At 43.2% G+C, this 19,249-nt stretch overlaps 1 protein-coding gene across 1 annotated transcript; it reads left to right on the forward strand.

Moving 5' to 3' along the window:
* Positions 1–4,876: 4,876 nt before the first annotated feature.
* LOC123077789 (30S ribosomal protein S6) lies at positions 4,877–7,792 on the forward strand. Its single transcript, XM_044500117.1, has 2 exons — positions 4,877–5,204; positions 7,299–7,792. The coding sequence occupies exons 1-2, from the start codon at positions 5,022–5,024 to the stop codon at positions 7,557–7,559; spliced, it is 444 nt and encodes a 147-aa protein (XP_044356052.1). The 5' UTR covers positions 4,877–5,021; the 3' UTR covers positions 7,560–7,792.
* The last annotated feature ends 11,457 nt before the right edge of the window (positions 7,793–19,249 follow it).

Raw genomic sequence — 19,249 nt, forward strand, 5'->3', positions numbered from 1 at the left:
GATCTCTGTCAAACCCCATTGTTCGGTCGTCCGCCGCCATGAAGTAGCAACCGTACGAGGCCCCGGCGAAGATAAACGTCATCCCGCCAAGCCGGAGGAACTGATGGTGGTGGTCGCCAGCAAGGCCGCATCCGTGGAACACGCTGCCCGCCGCCAAACAATATGATGAAGCGAGTAAATAGCATAAAACTAGGACGTGGAGTTTCTACACCCAGGAGCAAATGCTCCTGGTGTGAACAGTAAAATCAAATAAATTCAAAAATAATTCAAAAAATTCTGAATTTTTTTGTGCCATACTTTCACAAATGTTTGTTGTGCCTACAAAATTTCATCGCAAAATCACATTGGTGGAAGGTGTGGTAAAAAAAACAAAATCGATGCTTTGAAAATGTTACTTACAAAAGCATTTTGGAGCCCAGATTTTGTTTTTTTGGCACGCCTTCCACCAATGTGATTTCGCGATGAAATTTTGCGTGCACAACAAACATTTGTGAAAGTATGTCATAAAATAATTTCAGATTTTTTTGAATATTTTTTTTATTTTTTATTTTACTGTTCATACTAGGAGCATTTGCTCCTGGGTGTACAAAGGTACTTCCGATAAAACTACCACAATTCGGGTTAGGGCTCCAAAATAACTACCATTTTTTAAGAACTGTCCAAAAGTCTATCACAAAATTGGTTGCCTGTTTAAAAAAACTACCATGTTGCACTGATGATTGTGTTGGTTAATTTTAATCATGATTATGATATATCGGGTCCACTCATCAGGTCTATCAAGGCATAAAATCAACACCGTTAGCTTTGACTGTTATGATAGGTGGGTCCCACGTGCTAGTCTTTTTATAGAGCAACCCCTCTGAATATTAAGCAATCGGGTCCCTACATATATTTTTAGTAAGTAATCAGGTCCCTACAGTTTTTTTAAATCAGCCTGGGAGTCAAAGAAAGAGGTATTTAATATGGACCGCCAAGCTAGCAACTCTTGGATCGATTGGATGTAAAACTTATTGAACATTCGATGCTTTTTAGGTGTGATCGCATATGCTTAAATTGATATTGATCTAGATATGCATATTAAATGAAGGAGGTCGGAGAGAGGCAAACATTTGATGACTACGATTAGATGACGTTCACCCCATCTTTGTCGGCGGACACGTCCAAACGTGTCCGCAGACATTTGGTATGCCCGTTTGCCAAACCCTATTTGGCGCTTAAGGCACCAAATAAGGCGGTAAGATCCTGTTTGGATCACAACCCTCACGCGCCCGACCAGAAAATTGGTCGTTAACCAGAGCATGGCGTGAGTTTGGTTGGGATCCAATTATTTGGCTTGCCCCGGCCCCGCCAAGCCTTCCCTTTTATTACGCACCCAATTATTTGGCAAGGCACCGGCGACAGTTTCCTCCGGCAAAATTTTGGCGTGCCATCTATTGGCAAGGCGACCACATGCGCAATCCAAACGGCCCCTAAAGGTGCATGACGCACTCCCCACTAAGCGTAATGGACTAGCCCACTAGACTGCACTGTGTAGGTCCTTGCGCCTGTTTTAGGAAGCATCTAGATGATCCTATTTAGTTTATCTTTCCTTCTTTTTTCTTCGGCTTTTTTCCTTTGTTGTTTTTATTTATATTTATTGTTATTATCTAAAAATGTGAATATTTTTAAAATTCATTTTTTTGTTTCAAACTTGTGAGCCTTTCCAAACATGTGAAATTTATGAACTTTTTTCATATCCACGAACACTCCAAATTCATGAATATTTTAAATTCAGAAATATTCAATTTTTTTGATTTTTGTAAATCCATGATTTTCTTGTGAATTTGTGGACTTTCTTTCAAATTCATTACTGTTTGTAAATTCCATAATATTTTTTTGAAATTCATGAACATGTATCAAATTCACAAACAATTTTTTAAATTCACAACAAAATTTCAAATTTATGAACATTTTTAACTTCTTTAGTTCACGAACGATTTTCAAATTCATGAACTATTTTTGAAGTTCACAAAAAATTTGCAAATTCATGAACATTATTTTCGAATTCATGTTTTTTTTTAAAATTTTGAACTTTTTAAAAATAATGGTTTGCAATGTCTTGAACATTTTTTCAAATTCACAAATAATTTTTAAATTAGAGAACATTTTTAAATTCTTTAACCTTTTCTTTAATTCACGAACTATTTTCAAATTTATGCATGATTTTTTTTGTGAATTTGTGGACTTTCTTTCAAATTCATTAATGTTTGTCAATTCCAGAATTCGTTTTTTGAAATTCATGAATATTTATCAAATTCACAAACTATTTTTTAAATTCACAACAAGATTTCAAATTTATGAACATTTTTTATCTTCTTTAACAATTTCTTCTATTCATGAACGGTTTCCAAATTCATGAACTATTTTTGAAGTTCACAAATAATTTGCAAATTCATGAACATTATTTTCGAATTCATGTTTTTTGTAAATTTTTGAACTTTTTTAAAATATGTGTTCTAAAGTCCTAAACATTTTTTCAAATTCACAAACAATTTTTAAATTAAAGAACGTTTTTTAACTTCTTTAAGTTTTTCTTTAGTTCACGAACTATTTTCAAAATTATGAACCATTTTTTAAGTTCACAAAAAACTTTCAAACTCATGAACATTATTTTCGAATGTGCATTTTTTTCAAATTCATGAATTTTTTAAAAATGAGAGAACATTGTTTGGATATACAATGTTTTATCTGTAAGAAATTGTACGTACTCTCGCTGAAGTATGAACAATGATCGGGCTGGCCCTCTATATAGCATAGTTAAATGAAGAGAAAAGGGCGCGGCCAAGGATCGATCCCGGGACCAACTAGTTCGCACATACCGCATTAGCCACTGTGTCACCTAACATGTTTGCATTTTCTTACTAGGACACATACTAGTTAAAGGAAACAAGCCGTTTTCTATTGCCTTCCTATTTTTAAAATAAAAATAGAAAAATAGGAGAAAAAAATTTGACAGAAAAAATAGGAGAGAAAACCCAACAAAATCCAATCTCCCCCTCATACGAACCTACCTCCATGACTTTCATGTCAAACTGAAACTCCTTCCCTTGCATTACCCATAGCATGCCATCCCGGCAACTCCCATCATATGAAATGGGTTCAACGTTCAATTATGAAATCCTTCGAAGAAAAGGATGAATCAAAATATCGCTGCTTTCATTTTTTTCTGCATGTTTTTCTCTGTTTCTTTCTCTTTATTATTTTCTTTCTTTCTTTCTCGGTTTTTGCTATTTTTTTATTTTCTTTTTCCCTTGGGTTTTGTTTGCTTCTTTTCTCTTTTTCATTTATTTTGTTTTCTCTCTGGCTTTCATTGTTATTCTATTCACATTTTTGATATATATCTAATACATTTTTCTAAAACACATTTAACATTTTTTCTAATACAAGATTAACTTTTTTGAATACATGTTCAACATTTTGTATACACATTTATACAATTTTCAAATGCTTGATTAACATTACCCTAATAGCAATTTAACATTTATTTGAATACATGGTCAACTTTTTTCTTATACTAATTTCACATTTTCATATGCTTGATTAACAATTTTAAGATACAAGTTTAACATTTTTTAATACAAGCTCAACATTTTTCTATATACATTTAATAATTCCTAAATACAAATTTAATATTATTTTAATACATCGTCAACATTTTTTTCTATACAAATTTAACATTTTTCAAATACAATAACATTTTTTGAATACATGGTCAGCACTTTCTCTATACATATTTAATATTTTTTGAAGACAAGTTTAAATTTTTTTGAATACATGGTCAACATTTTTTCTATACATTTAAAAAAAATTCAAATGCTTGATTAACATTTTCATATTCTTGTTTAACATTTTCAAATACTAGAAGATTAGCATTTATTTAATACTTGGTCAACATTTTATCTTTACACATTTTCCTCATTTTTGACATATAAGATTAATATTTTTAAATGCTTGATTAATATTTTGCAAGTGCAATATTAATTTTTAATACATGGTCAACATTTTTCGTATACACATTTAACATTTCTCAAATGCTTGATTAACGTTTTTCAAATAGTTTTTCAACATATTTTTTTTCAAATGCTATATTAAAATTTTTATATACATGATAAAGAATTTTCATCATTTTTATTACATTATCAACAATTTTTCTATGCACGGTCAACAGTTCTCCAAATTGTCGATTAACATTTTTTAAATATTTATTCAACATTTTTCAAATACTCATTTGATAATTTTTATATATTATATTATCTACCACCGATGGTAGTTACCACCACTTGAGTTTTGTATATTGTATGCAGTATCTATCAAATCGATGAGTATGTACGCGTAGTATGTGGTATATAAGAATGTTTAGGTAGTATATATAGTACTTTTTAGGTAGTATGCATCATATTTTGAATATGTTCTATTTTACGTACAAATATATATGTATTTCACAAATATAATAAAAACCATGGCTAACTTGCAATTTTTTCATGTAACTGACTTTGAAATATGTTATATATAATATATAAACATATTTATAATGATAAGTAGTATATATAATACTATATGATAGTATATATAATATTGAATATTTTAAAGTATAAACAAAAGTACAAAAGTAAAACAAAAAATAAAACAGAAAACGGAAGATAAAACGGAAAAAAGGAGGCTGTGGCCTCCCTCTCCTGGGGTGGCCCATCTCGGTCTCCCCTGAAGCGCCGTATAGGCGCTCTCGGTCCATTTTGGTTCCGCGCTGGGCCGTTTGTCTATGCCACTGCACCTGTCTGCACTTTCCGGTCCAGTATAGGCGCTCGAGTTGACACTTGTAGGCCAGAGGTAGAAAAGCCCAAACAACCGCCTGCCTTCCCCAAGTCCGGGTCCCCGAGATTGTCGAACAGAGCGGCGGCGCGGCGGCGGCGTGGTGGGAGAAGAGCCAGCGAGCGCGAGGTACAGGTTCGCCGAGGGAGAGGGGAAGAGGAGCTCCGGGCAAGATGCCGCTGTACGACTGCATGCTCATGGTGAAGCCGCTGGTGACCAAGGAGGCCATCGCGGAGCTCGTGGCGCGGGTGGCGGCGCGCGCCTACCAGCGCAACGGCGTCGTCACCGAGCTCAAATCCTTCGGCAAAGTGCACCTCGGCTACGGCATCAGGAAGCTCGACGGCCGCCACTTCCAGGTCCGCCCCGCTCCGCCGCCCTTTATCTGTACTCCTCAACCGTAGCCTCGCATCCTCCCTGCGATGTGCCTTGTAACAGAGCGGACTGGTGACGATCTGATTCGTCTGGCTAGATCGATGCGTGTAGGACGAAATGTCTAAGTTGGTATGAGTGTTTCGGCCTTTTGGCGTTCTGGTTCTTGACGGTGTGTGTGTGGTGCCTTTGACGTGCTCGACGAAATGCCCAAATAGGGTTGGCCGTCGGCTGTCAGAATGTTTGTGGGCATTGGCCTCTGCATGCTCGATAGAATGCTCTAGCGGGTAAATTGTGTAGGTTCAGATCATTCTATTGATCGTAGTTAGTGTTATTACATGACTCAGGAACTCAGGATTGCACTGGTTGGGTGTCTCGCACAGATATGCTGCATGCCGTGATCTGTTTGCTCTCAGTACTCAATATAAGGGTGTAGCGCTTGGATCTTTCACGTTCTGGGGTTTAGAAGTGTTCTTGGGGAAAATGCTCAGTCGGTAAGTGATTCATGTGAGTCATGAAATGGTATCATTGCCCTTCTGCTCACCCCTTTCTACGATCCTTCTGGCTGCTACACGTTGGCCACCAACCACAGGTCCGGGGGGCTCACCAACCAGGCTTGCTTACATACCACTGCCTCCATAAGCTATAAGCTTCAGCTTAGCTGATGCCTCTGCTTCTCCCACCTCCACTACCACACATGGTTCTTTGTCCCATGCAGTGGTGTTTATTTCTTCGGCGATTCAGATCGCCAACATAAGCACTCACGTCCCTGTTTTCCTGGACCCCAAATCACTGGAAGTGATGTTGCTTCTTCAAGGTTATTCTCGGCAAGTTTGAGCTTACTTATCATATTGATGTTTCTGAGCCTGACCATGAGAGCACTCTTTGTATAGAAGAAGGTTTCAGCACCTATTCTTTTTTTCTACTCCATATCCTTGGAGATCCTTGATTTTGTCGTGCAGCCGAATACCACGCTCAAGGGCTTTATTCTACATCGAGAACAAATTTCACTCTTCCCATTGCTTGAGCACACCTGCCATCGTTACAATCTTTGCAGTGTGGTCAGCCTGTCTCAGACAGGATGCTCACCTGGAACATGTAAAGAGGCCTCAACCCCTAAAATTCTAGATCACGAGGAGGCTGCTTTGTCCATCTTCGGGTTGAGACCCGGCTACATGTTAACCACAAGCATCTAAGCAGGGAAGGGCTGATCAATGTCACAGAGACTATTGCTGAGTGTAACAAAACAATATATTGTTAATTACTTGAACAAAACTTTAGAGCTATTATGCCTTTCCCGAGTTCCTTTCGCTACAGTCTTCCAAGTGACTGTTATTGAGGTTATGATTTTTCTTTCGTCTACAGGCTATCCTTTCTCCCTTACACACCATGTATTTGTTTTAAGTGTATCTTCTGATGCAACCACACTTCTTAAAATTACCTTCTACGATTTCCTCGCCACTTCTTATGGGAGATTAGCTTGCGAGTTACTGAATAATTGACAGTGGTTGGTTGATTGGTGTGTGTTTAGTAAATGTAAGTTTGACAAATTGTGAACACACGTCTCCAGTATATTCGTATTATCACGTCGTCTTCTTTTGAAGTCTGTAGTTCCGTCTTTGTTTTGAAATAACTCGTCATATTCGACCACACAGTGACTGTTATATCAGTCTGACTAAGGTTGTAGCTTTCCACCAGTACCGAATTGTGATGGACCCAGTAGCAGTGTGGGTGTAAAAATGTTTTTCTTCACAACTCTTGATAAAACCTTCAATCAAACAGTTAGAAAAGCACCCTGAGAATGCAAGTGTAAATATTCCTTTTTCCCCGCTACTCTTTGATAAAACCTTTGATCAAACACTGAGAAAAGTAAAGTACAGCACCCCTAGAAAAGAGTTGACGAAAGCAGCTGGGAGGCACACAGAATGCATCTCAGTGTATTTGAGAATTGTTCTTAATGCACTCCTCGTTAAGTAATGTTATATTCCAACTGTTGGTCGTTGCCATCTTACCTTGCCACTAGTATTGTGGGTGTGGTCTCCTGCTTTCCTGATTTGCTGAAGTTGCTGTTGCGTTTTCAGGGTCAACTTTTGCAAATGACTATGATGGTTCCACCTTCCTTTACTCAAGAACTGCACTATCTAAACAAGGAGGACCGTCTGCTTCGCTGGTTGGTGGTGAAGCACAGAGATGCGGTGTATGGTCTGGAGTTCATCAACGAGGATGACGGGAGGTACGAGATGGACAGTTTCCGGCGTAAAAGTACTACTACTCAAGATGACGAGGATGTTGATGAATATGACGACGACGACGATGACGAGTACGATGTCGAGGAAGAGTAGATTGGTGTCTCAAGATCTCTCACAAACTCTATGTGTTGTCTTCCCAATATTGTTGACTATAAAGTAGAGCAAAAATTAGAACCATTGGACTTTGCTGTTTTTCGAAAGAACCTAGCGCACTTGAAATCTGACTTTGCATGTTTTTCCCATGTAAGCTCCCAATAAGGAACCCATGATCTAATTGGTACATTATCATCACTAGGTTTATGATGTGGTACTTATTTGCTTTGTCAGTCCGTTGTGAAAGAGTATAGCAAAAATATGGAAAACGCTGCATACTCCTGAGTTGTACAACAGCACTGGATTGATTGCTATTTATTCATCAGCATAGTATGTACAGAGCGGTAAACTCCCAAAAGCACACCCTGGTACAGAAGTAGTATAGGCGGATGCTAGGCGCCATCCGACTGATCCGCGGCACGGGATCAGTTGCCTTGCATGCCGTCTGATGCAAAGGACCACAACCGTTGGATCATCTCTACCACGCAACGCACGCCTGTAGTACCCAGACCCTGCAGTATTGTGTTCATCTAAAATCTCGTACCTTATTTCTTTTGGTAAAGGCTTGAGTTCCGGAGGAGGGAGTCCATCTCCCTTCTTTTTAGGAACCTCAAATTTCTCGCCAATTGTGGACTCTTGCTTTAGATGTTGATCTATTTCCATCTTACTAGGATCTTTGGCGAAAATTCACTGGCGTGCTCGTCCTCGCCTGCTCACGTTATCGTGAAGCGTCCACTCTTTCTGGGATGCGGGACGTCCTCTTGCTCCATTAATGTGTACCCCGATCATTTAATGTGTACGTTGAACGGAAGAGCTGATGTCGATATGTTGCATGCAGACGGACGTGTAAGGTCCATCAACGGCGTTTGGACATGGGATTCGGTCAAAGACGGGCTGGGGTCGGGCCACCAACTGCATTTAACCCTGCCTCTCCCCTCACGGTCGATCCATTTGATTCTAACTCTGGCAATCTTATAAAAAAAACTAATTCTAACACTGCCAGTGCTGTAAAACGAGATTGAACTTGAGTTTCGTCATCGTAAGCTGCGTTACCGAGTATGGTACAATCGAAAAAAGTATGATGCAACCTATGACAGTAGGTTTGAACATACACTTCAGCAACAATTTATGGTTAAGAAACTTACTATTTTTGCTGGCATATTTTTGTAGTTGTCGCTCGCCTCCCGGTCGAACACCAATCATATGTGCTGTTGGACAAACAAATGCATGGGGCAGTTAGGACATCTTCAATGGCAACCAGCAAATTTTCTCCCGTATCCGTCCGTGGACAGGAGGGGACCAGTCTACGAACACAGATGCGGGATGCAACCATCCAACCGTAGCCACATATATTTTTGCGACAACTTGAACCAACCGGACAAAATTTGATCAAATCGAATGAATTTTGATATAAACATGGCGAATTTCATTGAAACTAGAATAATTTGTACATAAAACCGGACGATATTTCGTCCGTGAATTAAAAACCAAAAATAAAACCCTAAATTGTCCTATACTTCACGATGACCTCATAGGCCATGCCGGGCTGGCCGGCGGCTCCTCCTCCGTCATCGCGGCCCGACTCGGCATCAGAGTCGTCGTCGTCGAGATTGGGCCGGCGGAAGGTGGCGGCAGTGCGGCAGGGCCATGTGAAGGGCCAGTCAGCCACTTCAATGCGGCGCAACGGCCGGAGTTGGTTCCTCGGAAACCTGTGTCCACATTGAAGCGGCGGCTGCCGAGAGGTCGCGTCGGTCAGCACCGCCCTCCCTCCCTCCGGCCACATCACGACATTAATGCGGCAGGGCCAGGAGAACTAGAAGTTTCCCCTAGCTTCTAGGGTTCCACCTCTCCTCTGGCGATCTCGCTAGAGTCCATGTAAATTCTCGCCGATCGCCGGACATCACCGGCCGCCGGTGAGATCTACCTTATCCCGTCACGCGCGCTAGCATGCATGGCGGATCCAAAGCGACAGGAGCTCGGGGGGAAGGGGGATGAGTTGGCGGCGGAACTAGGGTTAGGGGAGACGGAGAAGAACAGATCGGAGGCACCGGAGGGATCGGGGGTGAGGAGGGATAATCTGTACACCAGGGAGGCGGAAGGGTAGAGCCAAAGATCGCAGGCGAGGGGAAACATCCCTGTTGGAGCGGAAGATGAGTTTGGCGACTACCCCGGCTCTGGCCCTGATCTAGAGGATCAATTTGCTGGGATGAGGCTGCATGGGAAAGAGGAGGAGGATCTCGATTTTTCAGTGGAGGTGGAAGATCTGGTTAAGGACGTGCGCTGGCTTGCTCTCTTTCGGGTTCATACGACCAAGCCTTTCAGCCACGCGGCGCTCCTGTCACAGATGCGCAACGCCTGGTCTGCGGCGCAGGGGGTCACCTTTAACATCAAGGGGCCAAATCTCTTTCTTGTTCAGTGCCATTGCTTGGGGGATTGGAGGAAGATAATGGAAGGAGGGCCATGGCTGTTCCGGAGGGCACCAGTTGTGGTTCAGGAATACGATGGTTTCTCTAATGTGAATGAATATCGGTTAAACAGGGTTCCGGTTTGGGCTCGCATCAAGGGGCTGCCGGACGGTCTCACACAAAAGAGAGAGCTGGCTAAGAAAGTTGCGGCCAAGGTAGGCGAGCCCCCTTTCACGGTCATAGTGAACGAGGGAAGGATTAACCCGGCAAGCACCCTACGAGCTAGGGTTTTTGTGGATGTCAATGAGCCGCTGGTTCGATTTGTTCCTATAACTTTGAAGGAGCATAAGAAGTATAGTGTTTTCTACGAGAAACTCCCTGATTTTTGCTTTGCCTGTGGGCGGATGGGCCATCTTGCTGATGAGTGCGGAGACGGGGTTCACAACCTAGATTCCTTTGAATGGGGTGATTGGTTGCTGTGGGAGCCAGAGTTGCCTGCGGCCCAACCGTACGGTGGCAGGGGCCGAGGAGGGGGTATCGGAAGAGGAAGAGGAGGTGAATCAGGGAGAGGAGAGAGGGGTAGAGGAGGAAGGGGACAGATGGGTGGTAGAGGAGGGGGAGTGCCTGCAGATGCAGACAGTGTTGGTTCACAACATATGGACCTGGATGATCGTGGTGTAGCTCAGGCGGATGAAGGAGATAAAGGTTCTCGGAAGAGATTAGTTGCTGCGGATGGCTCTATAAATATTCGAGGGCAACAACTTTCTCACCTTGCGGGAAAGGATTCAGGGACCGTTCTGCTAATAGAAGGGGCAACAACATCGGGCTCTAACAACACTACAGTTTCCACGCCAGAGAAGGTGCATATTGTCAAGAAGAGGAGACAGGAGGGAGAGGAAGGAGATGAAACAATGCAGATGGAAAAGGCGGCCTCCCTTGAGGAGGGCCGCCGAGCCTGATGAGGACTTTATGCTGGAAGTGCCGTGGGATAGGCGACCCCGCGACAGTTTATGAGCTCCACGCTCTCGTGGAGGATAGTGCGCCGTCGGTTCTTTGTATTGTGGAGACGCAAATTGCAAAAAATCGAGTGGAAGGTTTGGCGGCTTCATTAGGTTTTCATAGTAGTTTTGCAGTAGCTAGTAGTGGGCGGAGTGGAGGTTTATGTATTTTTTTGGAAGAATGATGTTAACTTATCAATAAAGAATTTTTCGCAGTATCACATTGATGCTTGGATTTCGAGCCCAGGTATGGATCAATGGCGTCTCACGTGCTTCTACGGGGAGGCCAACAGAAGCTTGCGGTATAACACTTGGGATACTATGAGGAGGCTGAGGGGGGAGAGCACCTTACCCTGGCTTTGCATAGGTGATTTCAACGAGATTTTATGCCAGGAGGAACAGATGGGGCCCAATCCTCGAGACAGCGCACAAATAGCAGGTTTCAGAGAGGCAGTAGATGTGTGCGGGCTGTCGGACCTAGGTTATAAGGGTCTCGACTGGACTTTTGAGAAGCGAGTGACAGGAGGACAATTCTGTAGGGTCCGGCTAGACCGTGCTTTGGCGACACCGAGCTGGTCTAACTTATTCCCCTTTGCTACTGTGGAGCACTTGATAGCAGCAAAAAGTGATCACAGTCCGATCCTGCTAAAGACTGAGATGGAAACAGGCTGTCAATGAACAATTGGGAGGAAGCCCTTTCGTTATGAATGTGCATGGGATACTGATGCACGCTTTAAAGATACAGTTGCAGAGGCGTGGACGGGTGACGGTCCAGCATTGACAGTGGGAGAGTTGGCTCATAAGCTACATTCTGTAGCGGCTTCTATGTCACGGTGGCACCAGAGCACCTTTGGCTCGGTTAGACAGGAGATGCGCTCGCTGCGGAGTAAGCTAGCTACACTCCGGGCAGACCCGTTGCGAACTTGCCCAAGTCAGGACGAGAGAAAGCTTGAAGAGCGCATGATCGAGCTAGCGTATAGAGAGGAGATTATGGCAAAACAACATTCACGCATTACGTGGTTGGCTGAGGGAGACAGCAACACGAAATTCTTTCAAAGAAAAGCCAGTGCTCGCAGGGCAAAAAACAGGATAGTGCAATTGAACCGGAATGATGGCACGGCGTGTACGGATCCTAGTGAGTTGGCTGGTATGGCGACGAACTTCTATAAAAATTTGTATGCTTCTGAAGGAACTATTGGGATGAAGGAGGTCCTGTCACATATACCTGTAAGAGTGGATGGTAACATGAATGCGCGTCTCAATAAAAGCTACAGTAACGAGGAGGTAAAACAAGCTCTTTTTAGATGTTTCCAACTAAGGCCCCAGGGCCAGACGGATTTCCCGCGCATTTTTCCAGAAACATTGGGATTTGTGTGCTGATGAGGTTACAAGGATGATCATCCGAGTGCTTGATGGAGTTGATTCCCCGGAGGAGATAAATAATACGTTCATCGTTTTGTTTCCCAAGATATCCAGTCCAAAAGTTTTAGGACAGTTTCGGCCTATAAGCCTTTGTAATGTGATCTACAAGATCGCTTCGAAGGTTCTACCAAACCGGCTGAAATCTATTCTCCCTCAGATCATCTCTGAAGAGCAGTTTGCATTTGTCCCTGGACGTCTCATTACGGACAATTTTATCATGGCTTATGAATGTTTGCACTACATGAAAACTAGAAAGGTGAAAGGGAATAGGTTTTGCGCGCTCAAGCTAGATATGATGAAGGCATATGATCGTTTGGAGTGGCCCTACCTACAAGAAGTGATGACAAAGATGGGATTCAGCCCCAGATTCACGGACACGGTCATGAGGTGTGTGACTTCAGTCTCCTTCTCTGTCTTGTTTAATGGTGGTAGTCTGGATGCTTTTAGACCTTCTCGCGATTTGCGGTAGGGTGATCCCATATCGCCGTACTTATTCTTGCTAGCTGCGGAAGGGCTTTCATGTCTGCTGAAGTCTCAAGATGGCATCCAAGGTTTGGCGGTTGCTCCCAATGCTCCGCGGGTCAATCATCTCTTGTTTGCAGATGATAGTTTACTCTTTTTTGAGGCTAATGATGTCGCTGCTACACGTGTTAACGAGTTGCTCACAGCTTACTATAATGCATCGGGGCAGAGGATTAATGTGGAAAAAAGCTCAATTTTTTTCAGCAAGGGTGTATCAGACGCCACAAAAGGTACGATAAAGAATATCCTTGAGGTGCATAATGAGTCTTTAACAGAGAAATATCTGGGGCTGCCCTCAGATGTGGGGAGAGCGAAAGAAGGCTCTTTCAAATTTTTGAAGGATAGAATATGGAAACGAGTGCAGGGGTGGATGGAGAAGTGTTTGTCTGCTGGAGGAAAAGAGGTCCTTATCAAGTCCGTGGCCCAAGCCATTCCGACATACTTGATGGCATGTTTCAAGTTACCTCGTGGTTTATGTGAGCACCTAAACAGTCTGATTCGGAAATTTTGGTGGGGAAGTAAGAATGGTCAGAGAAAGACAGCATGGGTGTCTTGGAAAACTATGTCAAAACCGAAGTTTATGGGGGGCCTGGGCTTTCGAGATATCGAGTTATTCAACATAGCGTTACTTGTCCGTCAAGCTTGGAGGTTACTGCAACACCCGGAGTCCCTTAGTGCTCGAGTTTTGAAAGCTCGATATTTTCCAAACACTGGTCTACTACATGCCACTCTGGGATCAACCCCCTCCCAGGTATGGCGGTCTCTTATGGAGGGCAGGGACATCCTAGAGCTGGGTCTAATAAAGAGGATTGGATCAGGCACAAGCACAAGTGTTTGCCAGGAAAACTAGATCCCGAGGGATTATAAACTGAGACCGATCTGTGCCCGTTCGGCAAACCCCCCCGGCGCTGGTCTCGGAGCTTATTGATCCTGCCACACGAACTTGGAACAAACATGCTCTTACTGAACATATTATTGCGGCTGATGTGGAGATTATCCTGAATATACCCCTTAGCACGAGGATGCAAGAGGACTTCTGGGCGTGGCACTATGATAAACGTGGGATATTCTCTGTGAGATCAGCTTATAGGATGATTTGTGCCATAAAAACTCAAGAGGGAGGATTGGCTAGAGCATCGGCCGGGTCATTCAAATATTGCAGCGGACAATAACTCTTGGACACAATTGTGGAAGGTGAAGATCCCATCAAAAATAAGAGTCTTTGTCTGGCGTTTGGCACACACGTCTATCCCAACGGGACTTGTTCGTCATGAAAGAAAAATGGCCGACACTCCTGCCTGCTCTTTATGTGGGTCGGAGGAGGACACTTGGCGTCATTCACTCCTCAACTACCGAATGGCACGGTGTGTATGGGCGTTGGAAGACGACGAGCTGGTGGGGCATGTGATATCAAACCAAACCGAAGATGCGAAGCTATGGTTGTTCTGGCTCTTTGAAACAACGAACCAGGATGATCTAGCTCGTGTTTTGGTAACCATGTGGGCAATATGGTGGGCCCAGAGAAAGGCAATCCATGAGAATGAATTCCAGAGCCCGCTCTCAACTATGTGTTTTATCAAGAGATTTCTGGAAGACCTCGAGATCGCTGATAAGCGCACACCACGGACTCATGCTGGACGCGTGGATGGACATCAGGCAAAAGTTTGGTTACCACCTTCAGGTGAGGCAGCAAAACTTAATTATGATGGGGGCCTTTCAACCTTGGGGGAGAAAGGAGCAGCTGGAGTTGTCTGTCGAGATAAACATGGGAAATTTTTGGGCGCGTCGGCGGTGGTTTTTGATGGCCTGACTGATCCAGCAAGCTTGGAGGCACAAGCATGCAGCGAGGCGCTAGCCCTCGCACAGGATCTGAACTTACAGGAGCTAGTGATTGCCTCAGACTGTGTTGAAGTAATATCTAACATAAACAAGGCAGGATCACCATCTTATGCTCCCATCTTAAGAGAAATTGAAGTCAGTAGGACAAACTTTGCTTCTGTTAGTTTTCGTTTTGAGAGTAGAGTTAATAATTTCAAGGCCCACTCGCTTGCTAAGGGAGCTGCGTCTCTCGCGGTGGGTCGCCATGTGTGGCTTGGGGTTTTGCCAGAGATTGCTTGTATTCCGGATGTTTTGATCCTTGAATAAATACCCTAGTTACCCTAAAAAAATGGTACAGAAGTAGTATAGGCGGATGCTAGGCGCCATCCGACTGATCCGCCGCCCGGGATCAGTCGCCTTGCATGCCGTCTGATGCAAAGGACCACAACCATTGGATCATCTCTACCACGCAACGCACGCCTGTAGTACCCAGACCCTGCAGTATTGTGTTCATCTAAAATCTCGTACCTCATTTCTTTTGGTAAAGGCTTGAGTTCCGGAGGAGGGAGTCCATCTCCCTTCTTTTTAGGCACCTCAAATTTCTCGCCAATTGTGGACTCTTGCTTTAGATGTTGATCTATTTCCATCTTACTAGGATCTTTGGCGAAAATTCACCGGCGTGCTCGTCCTCGCCTGCTCACGTTATCGTGAAGCGTCCACTCTTTCTGGGATGCGGGACGTTCTCTTGCTCCATTAATGTGTACCCCGATCATTTAATGTGTACGTTGAACGGAAGAGCCGATGTCGATATGTTGCATGCAGACGGACGTGTAAGGTCCATCGACGGCGTTTGGACATGGGATCCGGTCAAAGACGGGCTGGGGTCGGGCCACCAACTGCATTTAACTCTGCCTCTCCCCTCACGGCCGATCCATTTGATTCTAACTCTGGCAATCTTATAAAAAAAACTAATTCTAACACTGCCAGTGCTGTAAAACGAGATTGAACTTGAGTTTCGTCATCGTAAGCTGCGTTACTGAGTATGGTACAATCGAAAAAAGTATGATGCAACCTATGACAGTAGGTTTGAACATACACTTCAACAACAATTTATGGTTAAGAAACTTACTATTTTTGCTTGCATATTTTTGTAGTTGTCGCTCGCCTCCCGGTCGAACACCAACCATATGTGCTGTTGGACAAACAAATGCATGGGGCAGTTAGGGCATCTTCAATGGCAACCAGCAAATTTTCTCCCGCATCCGTCCGTGGACAGAAGGGGACCAGTCTACGAACACAGATGCGGGATGCAGCCATCCAACCGTAGCCGCATATATTTTTGCGACAACTTGAACCAACCGGACAAAATTTGATCAAATCGAATGAATTTTGATATAAACATGGTGAATTTCATTGAAACTAGAATAATTTGTTCATAAAACCGGACGATATTTCGTCCGTGAATTAAAAACCAAAAATAAAACCCTAAATTGTCCTATACTTCACGATGACCTCGTAGGCCATGCCGGGCTGGCCGGCGGCTCCTCCTCCGTCATCGCGGCCCGACTCGGCATCAGAGTCGTCGTCGTCGAGCTTGGGCCGGCGGAAGGTGGCGGCACTGCGGCAGGGCCATGTGAAGTGCCGGTCAGCCACTTCAATGCGGCGCAATGGCCGGAGTTGGTTCCTCGGAAACCTGTGTCCGCATTGAAGCGGCTGCTGCCGAGAGGTCGCGTCGGTCAGCACCGCCGTCCCTCCCTCCGACCACATCACGAAATTAATGCCGGCCTCCGCGTGCTCTGGGCCGGCATGAATGTGGCGCGGTAAGCGGTGCGTTTATCGGAAGGAAAGCGCGGGACGGGCGGGTGACGGGTTTTTGGTGGGACAGGGCGGTCAGAAGCGGGCGTGGGATTGGTCCGGACTCTCGCACCCCGCCCGAACCCCCACGATTGTCTCCAGTTTGCGGGCGAAAACGCGTCCGGACAGCGCCACTGACCGTTACAGGCCCGCGTTGGATGACTTTCGCGGTCTGGACAGCGTGGGCCGGACGGTTGTGGGAGGTTTGAGGGTCGGCGTTGGAGATGCCCTTAGCTGGGCCTCCTCCCCCCCCACGTTTGTCTCCAGTTTGCAGGAGAAAACGCGTTCGGACAGCATCGCTGGCCGAAGGCCTGCGTTGGATGGCTTCCGTGGTCTGGACAGCGCGATCCGAACGATTGTGGGAGGTTTGAGGGTCGTCGTTTGAGATGCCCTTAGCTGGGACATAGCCTTTTACAACATGGATGGCACGGAAATACATAGGAGCGGACGAGCTCTCCTGCTCATGGAATCGATGAACATTTGTCAAATGCACGATGAAATTTTTTCAAATATACATGAGTATTTTTTTTAAACACGCGTTGAACATTTTTCAAAGACATGTAAGATATTTTCGTAAATATATGGTGAATAATTTATGAATGTGCTGACGTTTGCTAAGATACACAATGACATTTTGTAAATACATGGTGAAAATGTTTTGAACATACTTTTTTTTCAAAAACATGTCGAACATACTATGAACAATACTGAAAAACACAATGATTTTTTAAATACAAAAGGACCATTTTTTAAATTTTCCAATTAACATTTTTCACAGATTTTTTTAAAAATGTTGATGTAACTATAAAAAGTGTTAACGCATGATGAATATTTTTATATTACACAATGTATACATTTGAATTACACTATGAATAAATTTTAGTGCATGACAAATATGTTTTAAAATACATTATAAATTTGTAAAAAATATGCGATGATTTTTTAATTACCACGGTGAATATTATTAACACACATATAATAATATATTTCAAATACACGCGAAATTTTTGTATACCCACAAATTTCTTTGATGTACGTGAATATTTTATATTTTTAGCACGTGTATTTTACTCAAAAGAGTAAAAAATAAAAAATAAAATGTAAGGAACACTAGAAAAGAAAAGAAAAATTAATAATAATACTAGAGTGTTCGCTCGACTAGTTTTTTTTAACAAAGTTCGCTCCTAGTTTATATCACGACAACTTTGTTAACCATGGCAAATTGATTTTCACAGCCATGTCAATTTACTATTTCCTGGTCCATGGCAAGTTTTGCATCAATTTGCAAATTCAACATCTGAGACATGGTAAATTGAAGTTCTGGACCAGGGCTAGTTTTGGGGCATGACAAAAATTCTTGTGCAATTTTAGACGCACAAAAAACTGAAAAAGCAGAGTTTGTAGCACAACAACATTTTTACCATGGCCAATTGCATTAATTTGCCGTGAATGATTTATGTTCAGAGCTACGACAAATTTATTTTCAGAGCCATGGGAATTTACTTGTTTCTTGACCGCAGCAAGTTTACATTCATTTTGTAAATTCAAAATTTCGAGCAATGGCAAATCGCGTTTCTGGACCATGCTAGTTTTACATCCATTGAAAATAATTGTAAGCAAATTGCATAGAGTTTGTAGCATGGCAACCCGCAAAAAAAAACAGTTTTTAGCAGGCACAATCACATGTCGTGCAGGGAGTGCAGGCGTCCTGTATTAATGGCACGTCATCGTTACTTAGCTGTTGCGGTCACGACATCCGTCACGGCATCGGCTTACTCCGTCAAAACGTACATAGTGGCTCACACACGTATCTGCACCTTTCCGCTGCCATACATCAACTAGTATTTACACCGCTCGTAGTTATTGCCACCAAGTGACCTTGTGCCATTGGTCCAGAATCCAGGAGCAAGCGAGCTCGTCCGCTCCATTGCCACTCTCGATCTTTGGGGCTTAGTTTATATGCGGTGAGACTTCTTTCGAGCTCATCTTATGGTGTCCCGAAGTAAATGGCAGCGGGTTGTTCTATTGTTTTATCCTCACCGTTATCGTACTCACGTGATTGATGATGATTCTTAAACCTAAAGAAGTGAAATTCTTTTACTTCTATTCCAAAATGAAGAGAGACCACCCCTCTCTTGCAATCAATTTTAGCCACTGCAGTGTTCAAGAAAGGCCTTTCAAAGATAATTGGACAAAAATCATCATCGGGAACTTCCTATGACAACAAAATCAATAGGGTAAGTGAAAGTACCGAGGACAACATAAACAACAGGCAAAATACTATAAGGTTTTCTAAAAGGGACAACATAAACATCAGGCAAAAAACCATAAGGTTTTCGAAAAGCACCATTTGCAAGTCTAATGTCCATGTCGGTGGTTTAGAGTTCATTAAAATAGATTTCATCACCAATCTTAACATAGAAAGTATACAGTATCACATTGATTGAGAACCAATATTGCCCATAATAAGAGGTGCTACGAAAAGAGTAAGGTAACATAGGTTTTCCTGTGTCTGCAACCTTAATGCATCCTTTGACAAAAGATGTTGTCTATTTTTCCATTTCCACCACATTATTACTTACTGGTTTTTTTAATTTCTTTCTTCTTTTCCGGGGGTGGCTTCGCCTGAACCGTACATATGTCATTGTTGTCCCTGTAGGATCCTAAGTAG

Source organism: Triticum aestivum, chromosome 3D (genome assembly GCF_018294505.1).
Source record: "Triticum aestivum cultivar Chinese Spring chromosome 3D, IWGSC CS RefSeq v2.1, whole genome shotgun sequence".
In the NCBI taxonomy this organism is placed as follows: Eukaryota; Viridiplantae; Streptophyta; class Magnoliopsida; order Poales; family Poaceae; genus Triticum; species Triticum aestivum.